The sequence below is a fragment of the Geotrypetes seraphini genome, chromosome 7 (assembly GCF_902459505.1).
Source record: "Geotrypetes seraphini chromosome 7, aGeoSer1.1, whole genome shotgun sequence".
Classification (NCBI taxonomy): Eukaryota; Metazoa; Chordata; class Amphibia; order Gymnophiona; family Dermophiidae; genus Geotrypetes; species Geotrypetes seraphini.
The window spans coordinates 87955027-87970762 of record NC_047090.1 but is presented as its reverse complement, the minus strand read 5'-3'; the positions used below and the strand labels follow the sequence as shown (position 1 = coordinate 87970762).

General features: G+C 47.7%; 1 protein-coding gene across 3 annotated transcripts in view; it reads right to left on the bottom strand.

Moving 5' to 3' along the window:
* Positions 1 to 15736, bottom strand: part of BAZ1A (bromodomain adjacent to zinc finger domain 1A) — a 510052-nt gene that overhangs the window by 77399 nt on the left and 416917 nt on the right. For all 3 annotated transcript variants that reach the window (XM_033951344.1, XM_033951343.1, XM_033951345.1), the window contains exon 24: positions 9279 to 9484. In XM_033951344.1, the coding sequence (XP_033807235.1) occupies positions 9279 to 9484 (206 nt within the window). The remainder of the gene's footprint in view (positions 1 to 9278; positions 9485 to 15736) is intronic.

Sequence of the window (15736 nt, the reverse complement as noted above, 5' to 3'; positions counted from 1 at the left end):
GCAATAACAGGAGTTGAGACACGAAGTTTCCCTTTACATTTTCCCATTATCAGTTTAGAAAAGCAATCCAAACTTATCAAAATAAGAAAAATAAATCAACTCCAAAGGCTCCAGTGGCTCTCAATGGGCTCATAAGGGGCATGACCTGCCCCTCAGGGCACGCCCCTCCGGCCATGCCCTGTGGCCGCACCACAGGAGGAAGCTCGTTCTTAAATCCCGGGCTACAGGACCCCGATGTTATAGGTGTCCTTCTCTGATGCCTGTTGGCAATAGGCACTATGCTGTCGGGGGAGCACTCCGGAGGAACGGTGAATAGAAAAACTGTTCCGATCAATCCCTGGTCTCTAGCGTCTGTGCCCTCCAGGAGAAGCTTCTTCTTAATAGTCTTAGACACTTTAATCACCACCGGCGGAACCGACTGCTGAGCTATCTGACCTGAGGAAACAGGGGAAGATACAGCAGGTGACGTCGAAGCAAGAGCCGCTGCAAACGATGAAGGTTTGATGAGGCTTGAGGTAGAAGCAGGAGGCGCGGAAGGAGGCCCGATGGAAGTCGAGGCCGAAGACGCCTTCGAAGTCGAGGGATCAGTTGAAGACTCCATCTCAAAGAGCTTGTCCACCTGAATGCAACGACGCTTAAAAGCACGAGGCTGAAGTGTTTGGCAAGGCAGGCACGACCTGGGATGATGTGAAGACCCAAGGCACTTGAGGCATAAGGGTCTATGATCGAGATTGCGCGCCGGCACTTGCTACACTTCTTAAAACTATGTCGGGCGGTTGGCTCTCAAAGGGACTGTGAGGATCTTCAGAAAGATCTAAATCAGCTGGAAACGTGGGCAATAAAATGGCAGATGAATTTTAACATAGACAAATACAAGGTGATGCATCTGGGAAAGAAAAACAAAGAACATGAATACAAGATGTCGGGGGTGGCATTAGCCAAATGCGAACAAGAAAGGGATTTGGGGGTGCTGATAGACAGAACCCTAAAGCCATCAGCTCAATGTGCGGTGGCGGCAAAGAAAGCAAATAGGATGTTAGGCATGATTAAGAAGGGGATCACGAGTAGATCGGAGGATGTTATAATGCCACTTTACAGAACAATGATCAGACCACACTTAGAATACTGTGTCCAACACTGGTCTCCATACCTTAAGAAGGATAAAATTCTGTTGGAAAGGATACAGAGGCGAGCCACGAAATTAGTCAAAGGCATGGAGAATTTAAGCTACATGGAATGCCTCGGAAAACTGAGACTGTTCACCCTCGAAAAGAGAAGACTGCGGGGGGATCTAATAGAGACTTTTAAAATATTAAAGGGATTTGATCAAATTGACCAGGAAGCAGCATTACTGACATTTTCAGATGTGACGCGGACAAGAGGTCATAGCTTAAAACTGAATGGCAGCAGGTTCAGGACAGATGTCAGGAAGTTCTATTTCACACAGAGAGTGGTGAGCGCTTGGAATGCTCTCCCGGATGAGGTGGTGGCAGAAAACACTGTGCTGGGTTTCAAACGCAAGTTGGATGCACACCTTCATGCAGATCATATTGAGGGATATGGGAAATCCGGGTCTCCAAAAAGGAGCACCTAAATGGGCCTCCGCGTGTGCGGATCACCGGACTAGATGGACCTCGGTCTGATCCGGTGAAGGCGTTTCTTATGTTCTTAAAGCCTGTAGCAGGCCGGGACACAGGCCGAAAAACAGCCGCTGCAAGAAAATACACCAACCGCGGTTGAGAGAAGGCAAAAGTGAACAAAGTTGAACGCAGAGAGTCAAAGCGGACTTCTCGGCTCCGCGGAAAACTAAGAACTGAGGAGACGCGCCCTGTGCTGGGTGGGAAGGCACTCGCGCATGCGTGGTGTGGGCGACTCGAAACTTCTAGTTTCTTCAAGCAAGTCTGCTTGTGAGTCGTCCGCATCGGGGCTCCGTCAGATGACATCACCCATATGTGAGAATACCTGCCTGCTTGTCCTGGGATAAAATAATATTAATAACTGTGAAATAAAATATTTGTAATAGGGAAAACAAGAATAGCTTTCCTGGAATATGATATGCATATTCATAAAGGATATTATAACACTAGCACAGCTTGTCTACTTTGCTAATCAACTTACTAAGCAAACTAGGGAAGGACTATACAAATAAAATGTGTTGCTGGGGTTCACATCTTTTTTTGTTTCAATTAACTCCACTTTTGAACTTACTGCATAGGGATTATTTGAAAAGTATATACAATAACTAAGCCATCATCTGACCATCTGATTGGTCCAGTTTTTTTTTTTTTCCAGTTCAAAAATGTTTTATTAAGTTTTATAAAACCATAACTATTTGGGTGGAAACATTCTGAAGTTAGTTAAATCCAGCTGAACTACAATCATCGGACTATGTTACACAGACTTCAGTGACCAATGTTTTCAGTATATCTCATCTACATTTCTCATGAAATTATTAAAAAGAAACTCTCTTTTGGCCAACTTTTCAAACACTCAGAGTAGCTTATAGTGTTGTTGGAATTATAAGACCCTGCAAGAAAGCTCACTTCTGAGTACTTAAGGCAATGCAATATAAAATAACATGCCTAAGATCATAAAGAGTATCAGACCTCTTGCCTGTACATGTAACCAATTGATAACTTAGGACTGCTGCTATTCAGCCCTTTGTTTCTTTTTTTTATCATTAAATGTTTATTAAAAGATTTTGAGTATAAAATTATACACACCAGAAATTGCATAGCAGAAACAACAGAGGTGCAAACAAGCATACAAAACCACAACCAGAGATCTACAAGTCTCATCATGCTCCCCCAACAATACAATCATCAAAGAGTGCTCCCACCCCTACCAACAATCCCCCAGTAGAAAGCAGTAACCCTAACTCCACTATATCCCCCCACCCCCCCGCACTACCACTAACAAAGAGGGACTCCCTGTTGGTTCTGCAGGAGAGTCCCCCCATCCACCATCCCCCCCCCCGAAAGAAGCTTAAAACAAAGATTCGATTTTTTCAAGGATTCGTGTCCAAGTCCGTGTGTAAGTATAATAGTAACCATGACGCTTTGCAATAGACAGTTCCATTTGATAAATAAATTGAAGCTTAAGAGTCCAATCCAGTTGAGTAGGTGCCAGTTCCTGCTTCCAATGAGCAGCAATCAAGCACTTGGCAGCCGCCAAACCCCAGCGTCGAAGTTTGGTTTGCCAGGAATATAAACACACATTATAAAGGCCCAACAAGCATCCCTGTGGAGAAAAGGGCAATAAAATTTGTAACAATTGTGATAAACATCCCACGACCTTCCTCCAATAAGGCTGTAGGATAGGGCAGTCCCACCAAATATGCAAAAAAGTCCCCGAAACCAACCCACATCTCCAACACAATACCGAAGCACCAGGGAACATTCGATGTAGTCGCTCCGGCGTGTAGTACCACCGAATGACCACTTTATAGGCATTTTCCTTAATAAGTGCACAAGAGGATGCCTTGCCTACTTCTGTAGTGATCAGTGCCCACTCCCCAACCGAGAAGGTACAACCCAGATCCACCTCCCAAGCCCGCTGGTAGAGAGCCGGGAAAGAAAAGGAGCCCCGAATATATTGGTAAAGAACAGAAACCGGTTTAGGAAGGCCCCTAAGTGTGACCCACAAGTGAGCCAAGGGATCTAGAGACTGAATAGGCTCCCGATCCCACTTCTGGGAGTGAAGAAAATGACGTATCTGAGAATAGGCTAGAAAATCTCCTTTGGGCAAGGCAGCACTGATTCTGAAGGTTTCAAAAGACACCAGGACCCCCTTCTGAAGCACATCCCTAAAGGTGTGTAGCCCCAACTGCGCCCAGCGCACAAAAACAGAACTCTCCCCACCGGCCGGGAACATGGGCTCCTCCCGCATCACACCAAGCACCGATGGGACCACCCCACCCCCCCAACGCTTTCGAGTGACACACCACACTTTCACTAGATGGTCCAAAAACGGATTCCCCGGAACCGCCACCGTCCGGCCCCCCATGGACGAGGACCAAAGCCAATGTTTCAAGCAGGGACGACCCACAAAATGCTGCTCCATGCGTACCGCCAATTTAAAGTCCGCTATTTCCCAATCCAATAGGAGCCGCAGCTGAGCAGCCCGGTAATACCAGAACAAATTCGGCACCGCCCGCCCCCCTTTGTCCCTGGCCGCCCACAATGCAGCTCTGGAAATACGAGGGGATCTCCCCTGCCAAATAAACCGAAAGAACAAAGTGTGCAACTGTTTCAACACCAATTTGGGAACCGAAATCGGTAACGTTTGAAAGAGAAAAAGCAAGCGGGGTAAAATATTCATTTTTAAAACTGCAATGCGACCCCACCAAGACAACCAAAACCCATTCCAGCGTTGTATATCAGTCCGGATTTGGTGAATAATCCGAGCGTAATTAGCTGTATATAATTGGGATAAATCAACCGGTAAACGAATCCCCAAATAGCGGATAACCCCAGGAGCCCAGCGAAAGGGAAACCGGGCAGCTAATCTACGCTGATCCTCAGCCCCTAAATTTACACTCAACAGTTCAGATTTATCCATATTCACCGTAAATCCCGAAACCCTCCCATAGTCCAACAAAAGATCCACCAAAATAGGTAACGAGACCTCCGGTTCTCGGACATACAATAACACATCATCGGCAAACAGTGCTAATCGATGTTCCATATCCCCAATCATCACCCCTAATAAATCACCATGTTCCCTAATACGAATGGCCAGAGGTTCCATAGAGAGAGCAAACAACAGAGGAGACAAAGGGCATCCCTGTCTAGTGCCTCTCCCTATGGAAAAAAACTCGCTATAAACCCCATTTGCACGCACTGTGGCTCTGGGGGCCGCATAGAAGGCTTGCACCCAGGCCAAAAAAGAAGCTCCCAACCCCATCCGAGTCATCACTTCCCACAAGAACTCCCAGTCAACCTGATCGAAAGCCTTCTCCGCATCAATTGCCAAAAAGGCAATCTTGGCAGAAGACCTCTGTGCCGCCCACATGAGATGTAACGTTCGTCTAATATTATCACCAACCTGCCGCCTTTGAACAAAACCCGATTGATCCAAGTGCACCAGAGAGGGCAGAACCCGGCCCAAGCGAAGCGCCAAGACCTTTGCTAAAATTTTTGCATCCGTATTCAATAAGGAGATCGGTCGATATGACCCACACCCAGTATGATCCCTACCCGGTTTAAGCAGGACTGTGATCCCAGCCTCTCCCATAGTAGAGGGCAACGATGAACCTCCCCGTATCCCATTCGCAACTCTAACCAACAGCGGAGCGAGAATCTCCCGAAAAAGTTTATAAAACTGATTAGTATACCCATCCAGGCCAGGCGATTTCCCCAACTTCAAATTAGCAATGACTCCCAGGACCTCTCCCAATTCAATAGGTTCATTAAGCATATCTCTATCCACGTCCGAAAGCCGAGGAAGCCGCAACTCCGAGAGATATCCCTCCAGAGCCATTGCATCTCGCCCCCCGGATTTCTGATACAAATCAGAATAAAATTTAAGGAAGACCGCGCTAATAGCCGAGTCTGAACGATGTACCGTACCCCGCGGATCCCTTATCTCTGTAATAGCTGCTCTCGCTTGCTTCAGCTTAATAAGCCGAGCCAGTCGAGATCCCGGGGTATTATTATACTCATAAACCGTTTGACTCAAACGCTCTCTCAAAAACTCATATTCCCCCATCTGCAATAAAGAAAGTTCCGCCCTTACCCTAAGAAGATGCTCATACACCAAGGGGTCCTGGTGTCTCTGATGCTGCCTCCCCAACCGCTCTAACTGTTCATGCAATGCCAATGAACGTTGCGCCCGTTGACGCTTACGACGAGCCCCCCACTTAATGAAAATACCCCGCACCACCACCTTCAGGGCATCCCACAAAGTCGCATCGCTAACCGTGTTATTATCATTAATCTGGAGGTACTGGTCTACCGCCTCATTCACCTCCCGAACCACCACAGGATCTTTCAATAAAGACTCATTGAGTCTCCAGAAACGCCGTCCCTCCCCAGCCCAGTAACCCGTACAGGCCACCCATACTGGCGCATGGTCAGAAATTTGAATAGCTCCTATTTCAGCTTGTCGAATCCCCCCCCACGAATTTCGATGGGTCCATAGCCCGTCTATACGTGCATACGATTTATGTGCATGTGAGTAATGAGTATAGGAACGCTGTGTGGGATGAGACAACCTCCAGCAGTCCACCAAGCCCAGAGAAGAGAACAATGACAGTAAAGCCCGTCTAGCAGCCCTAGACGGAGAGCGAGTCCCGCCTACAGAATGATCCAAAACAACATCTGGTGTAACATTAAAGTCCCCCCCAAGGTACACAGACCCCTTCACCAACCCAACCAGATCCGCTTTAAGAGACCCAAAATAGCTGGCCTGATCTGTATTGGGGCCATACAGATTGAGAAGAGTTATGGTGCGACCCTGTAACGTAGCCACAAGGGCTAAACATCGCCCTGCACTATCACGATAAACTTGATTAACCACCAGCCCCAAGCCCTTGCGCACTAATATAGCCAAGCCCCCCACCTTCTTCCCTGGAGTCGCCCCCTGGTGAGTCCAAATCTGATCATAAAGGGGGGAACGTAAGACAGCCACATCTCGAGGCCTCAAATGTGTTTCCTGAAGTAAACAAACATCCCATTGCAGTCGAGCCAGTTCTTTACATACAATACTACGCTTACCCGGGCTATTAAGCCCATTAACATTCCACGAACCTATAGTGAAAAGCTTCTCCTCCCCCCTCCCCCCCCCCCCCCCCCCCCACCCTAACCCCCCCAGACCCCACCCCCCTCCCCCCCTCCCCCATGCTGCCTCGAACCCTTAGTTCCAGGATTCGCCAGCGCGGAGAAAGTGCAAACCTCCCCTACAGGCAATCATCACCCCTCCACTATGTCCAAGAAACTCCCAAAGAATACCTCCACACCTTGTCACCATGTGCCACTCCACACCCCCCCCCCCCTTGTATTCAACTCCCAGTCCTTCCCCCCACTCACCCAACCCCCAGCAGACCAACCGTAACACACAACACAGTCCAAACCCAAACAGCCAGGTAACTAAACCACCCATCAACCACGCTTTGAAATATTACATGCAAAATTGGCAATACTACCAGACAACCTTAGCACTATTACATGCTAAATCGGCAATATTACTGGTAACATATTGGACAGCACAAAGCTATCAGAAATCTCCAGTCCAATAAAGCAGAGGGCTAGCTATAGCCTCCAGCTCCACCAGAAAGTTCCAAGAAGTCCACTCCGAACCAGCCAAGGCAAAGCCTGGTATCAAGGCTAACCAGAAAAAGAGGAAACCGGTGTGTTCAGGACTGGGGCTTCGCTGACTTCTTGCCCGAGCGCAGTACAGTGCTCCAAGGCTCACTCTGCGCAGATGTAGAAGCCACCGCCGGAGGCCGGTCTGCATCCAGTAGATTCCCACAGCCCAGGGCTCGCATCTCCGCCCAGGCTTCCGACACCGTGCTCACACGTCTAGAAGAACCATTAATAGTCAGCCACATGCCGAAGGGAAAGAGCCAACGGTATCTATGGCCCCCAGAGCGCAACACTTGCGTGACTTCATGAAACGCTCTCCGCTTCTGCAAAGTAGTCCAAGCCAGGTCCTGAAACACTCCCACAGCCAAATCATTCCACCGGAGAGCAGACTGTCGACGGCCAGCCAGCAAAATTCTTTCCTTTAGGGTGAACTCCCCAAAGCAAGCGATGATATCCCGGGTGCCCTGGGCTCGGGCAGTTCCCAGACTACGATGGGCACGTACCAGCACAATGGTCTCCGGTACATCCGCCCCGTCAGCTCGCAGCAGGTGTTCACAAAAAGCTCTAACCACCGCTTTACAGTCTCTGTAAGCCTCAGTTTCAGGGATTCCCTTAAAGCGCAGATTGCTGCGCCGAGAGCGATTTTCAAGGTCCTCCACTTGATTCTGTAGGTCCCGGAGCTCGTTAGATATGCGGCCAGTAACATCCTTGGTTGTAGACACCTCCGCAGTAAGAGTGGCCACGTGGTCTTCAGAAGCCGAGACTCGGGCTCCCAATGCACTGACCTCAGATTTCAGCTCCATTATTGCAGCTCTGACATCCCCCCTCACTCCAACGATTTCTGCCTTCAAGTCTTTGAACCAGTCCGTTATTGATTTCGGGGGCAGCTCTCCAGCATCCCCCATCTGCTCTGGCAGGCCCTCATCCTCCGACTCGGAGGGAATCGCCGATCCGGCCGCCATCTTTTTTTTCTCCCCCCCGCTGCTCGCCGCCTCCAAGCCCGATTTCTCGGGCGGATCTCCAAAAAATTTAAATTTTTCGAGGCGCTTTCGAGTCGCCATGGAAAGGGGACCCCGGATCACCCACAAAGTGGCCGAAACTCCTCTCTTTGGAAGCGCTCAGCGCGCAGTGCAGCAAAAGCCCGACGGAGCTTCTGCTTTAAGCTGCCATTCGGCGAGATGACGTCACTTCCTCCCCTCAGCCCTTTGTTTCTTACTAAAACCAGCAGCTATCATTTGCTTTTATCAACATAAATCCACATAACCAACATTTCCTCTTATTCAACTTATCCCGGGTCCCAAGGTTGTTGTATAATCCTATTAAATAAACCAGGGGTGTCCAATACGTCGATCACGATCAACCGGTAGATCGGGAAGGCAACGTGAGTCGATCGCGGAGCCCATCCTAGCCTCCGTGATAGATTGTGTTGCCGTCCCGATCTACCGGGCCAATCAGCCTTCCTCTCCCCGACGTCCCCCACCGCCGCCCCAAGCTCTCCCTGCAGAAGTGTCGGACCGACCAGCATTCCTCTCTCCGATGTCAATTCTGATGTCGGAGAGGAAGTTCTGATCGCTACCTGGCTGGCCCGGAACTTCTTCTCGTCGGGGAGCGGAATGCTGGTCAGCGCGACGCTTCTGCAGGGAGATCTTGGGGCGGCAGTGGCTTTGGGGGGCCTGTTCTCTGATGAGGGTGGCGGCAAACCTAGTGGCTTGGGGGAGGACAGGGAGAAAGAAACAAAGGGGGCAGGCAGGGAGACAGAAAGAAGGGGGGCATGTCAGTCTTCATTGCTCCTCCTCTTTTCTCTACTTGTCTTACTCATGTAAAGAAAAAGCAGCACTACATTTAAGAGAGAAAGGAAACCTCTCCAAAACATGCCTGCAGTGGATTCACCCACAGTAGGAGACTGTCTCTATGTGCGGGCTGAACAATACATTTTACCGAACACTGTGATTTTACTGGCTTTTTAGCCATTACCTCTCCTCTTCATTTTCAACTTGCTGTAGTTTCTCTTCATCTTCTTCCTCACTTAGCCCCTCATCCTCCTCTTCATCCTCCATTCGCATTTCTTCATCTGTATCCTCTTCATCACTTTCCTCTGAATTTCTCTGTCTAGAGGATAGCCGCCTTGAGCGCTGTTTGGGACAGCATTCTGGGCAGAACCAATCTCCATCAGGAATTATCTGTCAAAAAAGAAAGCACTATGAAATTACTGCATACAACCAGGACCTTTCACCCGCTCCGTAATGCATGCACAATCATAGGTTTCGGAATGGGGGTGGTCATAGGGGCTGTGGCCTCCCAAAAAATTTAGCCCTGGTGGTCCAGAGATGTAGCGGGTAGGAGCAAGTTTTCCGTGCCCCTGTCCATTGCTAACCAGGTGGGTAGCGGCAGCTGCGGGATGTGTTTTCTTCTGCTGCTCAGTACCAACGAGCATGAACATGCTTTGGTGCTGCTGCTCGGCACTGAGCGGCTTTTTGACAGGATCCCACAAATTCTCATGAATCACGAGAATTCATGGGAGCCAGTCAAAAAGCTGCTAAGCGCTGAGCAGGAGTACCAAGGTGTGCTCATGCTTGTTGCCGCTGAGCGGCAGAAGAAAACGCATCCCGCAGCTGCCGCCACCCACCGGGTTAGCAGCGAAGTAGGAGGGCAGGGCAATAAGCGGGCTTGGGTGCAGAGTCTGAAAGGGGGAGGGAAGGGGGCTGGGTGCTGAGTCTGACGGGGGGGAGGTGGGATCAGTGCAATGCCTGACAGGGGGGGAGGGAAGGGGGCTGGGTGCAGAGCCTGACAGGTGGAGGGGGGCTGGGTGCAGTGCTTGACAGGGAGGACAGATGCTCAGGGGGTTGGGAAGACAGATATGGCATATACTGGGCAGAGGGTTGGGAAGGACAAATGCACGGGGGTGGGGGTGGGGTTAGGAAAGGAGAAAAAGAGAGATGGTGCACAGGTAGAGTAGTGGGAAGGGAGAGAAAAATGCTGCCATGGAGGAGGGAAAAGGAACAAACTGTTGGACATAGGTGTGTGATGAGAGAGGGAAAGAGAGATGATGTACTGTATTTTTTGCTCCAAAGACGCACTTGATGGTTCTTCTGTCAGTCCATGTCATACCTCTGGCCAGGCTTCATCTTTGCACTCCTCAATGAGGGGTTAGAGGATTTAGAGCCCAAAACATTTGCTGAAAAGGCAAGAACTCATGATCCACCGGTTCTACAGTGGCCTGAGGACTTTGAAAACCTCTGTCCTGACCCAGTTCCTGAAGAAAGGAAATATAGGAACAGGCGGCGCCATTAGCACCTAGGCTCTTACATGTTTTTGCTTTCAGAGTAAGCATTCTTTTAGTGTGGGGGTATGTGACCAGTCAGGCTCCGTGCCTTCTTTGGTCCCTGTGGTTCCCCTAGTGTCCACCGAGGTAGCCAGAGAGAAACCCAGGTGAGAGCAAGCTCAGTTAGAGTAGGGCGTGGTTCCTCCCATGAAAAGCCAGTAGGTTGCACTTGGCAAGGAGAGGTAAGGGAAGACAAGGGTATCTTCCCAAGTAGAGCATTGCTGGCTCAAGCTAGGGTAATGCCGTAGAACTGGGTGTGGAAAAGGCTAGACCCACACCACTATTTGCAGCACAAGTCAGTGTGTACTGTGAAGCTGCAAAGAAAGGCAAGAGGCTTGGCAACCATTTACAAAGACTGAGCAATGGTTTTGTTTTCCAGCCAGTTTCATTGACTGCTTGAACTGTGGGATTATTTTGCTATTTTGTTCTCTGCACAGTATGTTAAGCTGGGAGTGCTTTAGTGGGGAGAAGTTTGCCAACAACTGGGAGGGATTTTGAAAGCTGTTTTTGTGCTTTTGCAGGCAAATTTTAGGCATTCCCCTAGACCAGGGGTAGGCAATTCCGGTCCTCGAGAGCCGGAGCCAGGTCAGGTTTTCAGGATATCCACAATGAATATGTATGAGATGGATTTGCATGCACTGCCTCCTTGAGATGCAAATCTATCTCATGCATATTTATTGTGGATATCCTGAAAACCTGACCTGGCTCTGGCTCTCGAGGACCGGAATTGCATACCCCTGCCCTAGACCCAGCAGTGCTATAGGATAAGCTGGAGGCTTTGTTAGTTAAGACTGAATAGTAGTGTATGATAGCAGAGAATTGAACTTTTCTGAAACTTGCTAGTAGCAGGCTTTGAATGCCTTACTGCCACTAGCTCTGTGGAAGGTAAAAGCACAGAGAAGATTATTGGCAGTTGTGAGGAGAAATCCTGAACTCTCCCCAGAGTTTTCTCTTTGGGATTTTTTGTTTTGCAAGTTGCATTGTTTTGGGATTTTGCCATTCTGTTCATTCTGACAATTAAATTTTCTTTTGTAAATTGAACCTGGAACTTTATGCATTGGTTCTGTATTTTGGTTTTACTCATATTAATGCGGTGCCAGCAGGGTGACTCCATACTGGGTCACACGCCGGTGCAGTTTTTGTTGTAACCACTAGAGGAACTGAGAAGTCTAAGCTGAAGGCTCTAGTGCTGGTTATAGAAACATAGAAACATAGAAAAAAGCGGCAGAAAAGGGCTACAGCCCACCAAGTCTGCCCATTCCAAGTATCCCCCCCTGAATTTACTTCCTTAAAGATCCCACAAGAGTATCCCATTTATTCTTAAAATCCGTCACGCTGCTGGCCTTTACCACCTGGAGTGGTAGTCTGTTCCAATGATCCACCACTCTTTCGGTGAAGAAGTACTTCCTGGAGTCACCGTGAAACTTCCCTCCCCTGATTTTCAGCGGATGTCCTCTGGTGGTCGAGGGACCCATGGGCCAGGAGATATCATCTTCTGGCTCGATGCGTCCTGTGATGTATTTATACGTTTCGATCATATCTCCCCGTTCTCTTCTTTCCTCGAGTGAGTACAGTCGCAACTTCTGTAGTCTTTCTTCATATGGGAGATCCTTGAGCCCCACGACCATCCTGGTGGCCGTTCGCTGAACCGACTCGATCCTTTGCACGTCCTTTCGGTAGTGTGGTCTCCAAAACTGAACACAGTACTCCAAGTGCGGCCTCACCATGGCTCTGTACAACGGCATCATAACTTCAGGTCTCCTGCTGACGAAACCTCTGCGGATACACCCCAATATTTGTCTTGCCTTGGAGGAAGCCTTCTCCACTTGATTGGCAACTTTCATGTCTTCACTAATGATCACTCCTAGATCACGTTCCTCCGTGGTCGTAACCAAAGTCTCGCCATTTAGTACATAAGCTCTACGCGGGTTTCTCTTGCCCAAGTGCATTATCTTGCATTTTTTAGCATTGAAGCCTAGTTGCCAAGTATTTGACCATTGTTCCAGCAGCAGTAGGTCGTGTGACATAGTATCAGGTAATGAGCTTTTGCCTACTATGTTGCAAAGTTTGGCGTCGTCGGCGAATAGTGATATCCTTCCTCTAAGTCCTTGTGTCATATCTCTTATGAATAAGTTGAATAGAATTGGGCCCAGGACCGATCCCTGCGGCACTCCACTGATCACGTCCGACGCTTCAGATGGGGTACCATTCACCACCACCTTCTGACGTCTGCCGTTCAGCCAATCCCCAATCCATGTAGTTAGAATGTCTCCTAATCCTATCGATTTTAGCTTGTTTAGTAATCTTCGATGAGGGACGCTATCAAATGCTTTACTGAAGTCCAAATATACTACGTCTAGTGACTCTCCGGCGTCCAGTTGTCTAGTAACCCAGTCAAAAAAGCTAATCAGGTTAGATTGGCATGATCTACCCCTGGTGAATCCATGTTGGTGTGGATCACGTAGGTTTTCTTAGTCTAGGATTGTGTCAATATGCTGTTTGATCAGCGTTTCTATGAGTTTACACACTATAGACGTGAGACTCACTGGTCTGTAGTTTGCTGTCTCTGTCCTGCAACCCTTTTTGTGGAGTGGGATTACATTGGCGGTTTTCCAGTCCAAGGGGACCACTCCTGTGCTTAGGGAAAGATTGAAAAGAACCGATAATGGTTCTGCCAGGACTTCTCTTAACTCCCTGAGCATTCTGGGGTGTAGGTTATCCGGTCCCATTGCTTTGTTTACTTTGAGTCTTGATAGTTCGTTGTAGACACTACTGGGCGTAAATTCGAAATCTTGAAACGGGTCTTTCCGGTTATCTCCCGTCTGAAGCTGAGGACCAGCTCCCGGTGCTTCACGAGTGAATACTGAACAGAAGTATTTGTTTAGTATTTCTGCCTTCTCAGAGTCTGATTCTGCAAATTTACCGTCCGATTGCTTCAAGCGTACTATGCCATCTTTGTTTCTTTTCCTGTCACTGATATAGCTGTAGAAAGATTTATCCCCTTTCTTCATTTTTCGTGCTAGCTCTTCCTCCATTCGGAGTTTGGCCTCTCTGACTGCTGTTTTGACAGTTTTGGATCTGTCAAGATAGTCCTCTTTTGCCCCCTCCCTGCCTAAATGTTTGTTGGCGATAAATGCGTCTTTTTTCTGTTTAACTAATTCTGAGATTTCCTTACTGAACCATTGGGGTCTTTTGTTTTTTCTACCTTTACTTACTGTCCTTATGTATCGGTCTGTTGCTTCGTGTAGTATGGACTTCAGGGACAACCACATATCCTCCACGTTGTTAGTTAGTCCTTGTTTATGTAGTTCCTAATGGACGAACTCTCCCATTTGATTAAAGTCTGTGCCTCTAAAGTTGAGAATCCTTGTTGCTGTGCTTGTTTTTGGGAATCCTTTTCTGAGGTTGAGCCATATCATATTATGGTTGCTGGAGGCCAGTGTTTCCCCTACCGAGACCTCAGTGACACTATCTCCGTTGGTGAGGACCAGGTCCAGTAACGCCTGGTCCCTGGTGGGTTCCAACACCAGTTGCTTGAGGCGTGCACCCTTTATGGAGTTTAATATTTTTTTGCTGCTACCCGTGGTTGCAGAGAGTGTGTTCCAGTCTGCATCTGGCATGTTGAAGTCTCCTAGTATTACTGAGTCCCCGCGCAGCGTGATATTCTCTATGTCCTCAATCAATTCCATGTCTTTGTCCTCCTGTTGCCTGGGAGGTCTATATATCACACCAAGGTATAGGCATTTTTCATTCCCTCTGGCCAGATTATAGTTTGCTGGATAGTAAATAACAGAGTATAGTTATCAGTCTCCTCTGGCTCATCATGCAGGCAATGCTGTGAAACAGCATGGATTGCATGCCTCCCTGTCAGACAGCTGCATGAAGAGAGAGTCTGACGTGCATTAAGTATTCATCCAGGGCATACACAAAGGCAATCTTTCACCTACATAGGGAGATGGAAGGGAGGTGTGGATGTCCAATTTTGGCAGTACAGGAGGCAGAAGGTACATCCATTTTTGGGTCTCAAAATCTCGGTATACAAACATTCTTATGAATTTTAACTTAGCTCAAAAAAAGAATCGTGAATCCTCAAATACTCTTCAGTGCTTAATATATATTGATGTTCAGATATGCTTAAAGTCCCAATGCCAAAAGTGGTCAGCATTTCGTATGAAACTGCTTCAGGGCAATCATGGGATCTAAGATTAATATCAAATTATATATATAAATGTAATGAAGATATCTGCAAATGTGCCATTAAAAAAAAAAAGAAATCAACAACTTACTTGCATGCAAAACGCTTTGATACGAAACGCTGGCCGCTGTTGGCATTGGGACTTTTAAGTGTATCTGAACATCAATATATATTAAGCACTGAAGAGTGTTTGAAGATTCACGATTGCATCATTTTTTTGAGCTAAGTTAAAATTCATAGTTTATATAAATATGTTATTTGGACTTGAACTTTAAAAATGTAACAAAGCTTTTTTATGCCAATGAGGAGGCACAACAGAGGTTTGTGAGGATAAATGAGTCCCAGATCATGTCCTGAGGCTTTTTCCTCTGTTTAGAATGAAAGCGATTAATGGATATTCACATATGCCTATTAAATCGGTGAAATTTATTGAGTGTGTGATAAATAGTGTGGTTCCCCAGGGGTCTGTGCTGGGGCCGCTGCTTTTTAACATATTTATTAATGATCTAGAGATGGGAATAACTAGTAAGATAATGAAATTTGCTGATGAGACAAAGGGCTCCTTTTACAAAGGTGCACTAAGTGTTTTAGCACACGCACCAGATTAGCGCACTAGCTGAAAATCTACCGCCTGCTCAAAAGGAGGCGGTAGCGGCTAGCGCGAGTGGCAATTTAGTGTATGCTATTCCGCACATTAAGGCCCTAATGCGCCTTCGTAAAAGGAGCCCAAAGTTGTTAAATTGCAAGAGAATTGTGAAAAATTGGAAGAAGACCTTGCGAGACTGGGTATCAAAAGTGCAGATGATGTTTAATATGAGCAAGTGCAAAGTGATGCATGTGGGAAAGAGGAACTCAAACTATAGTTACATGATGCAGGGTTCCAAGTTAGGTGTCACTACCCAGGAAAAAGAACTA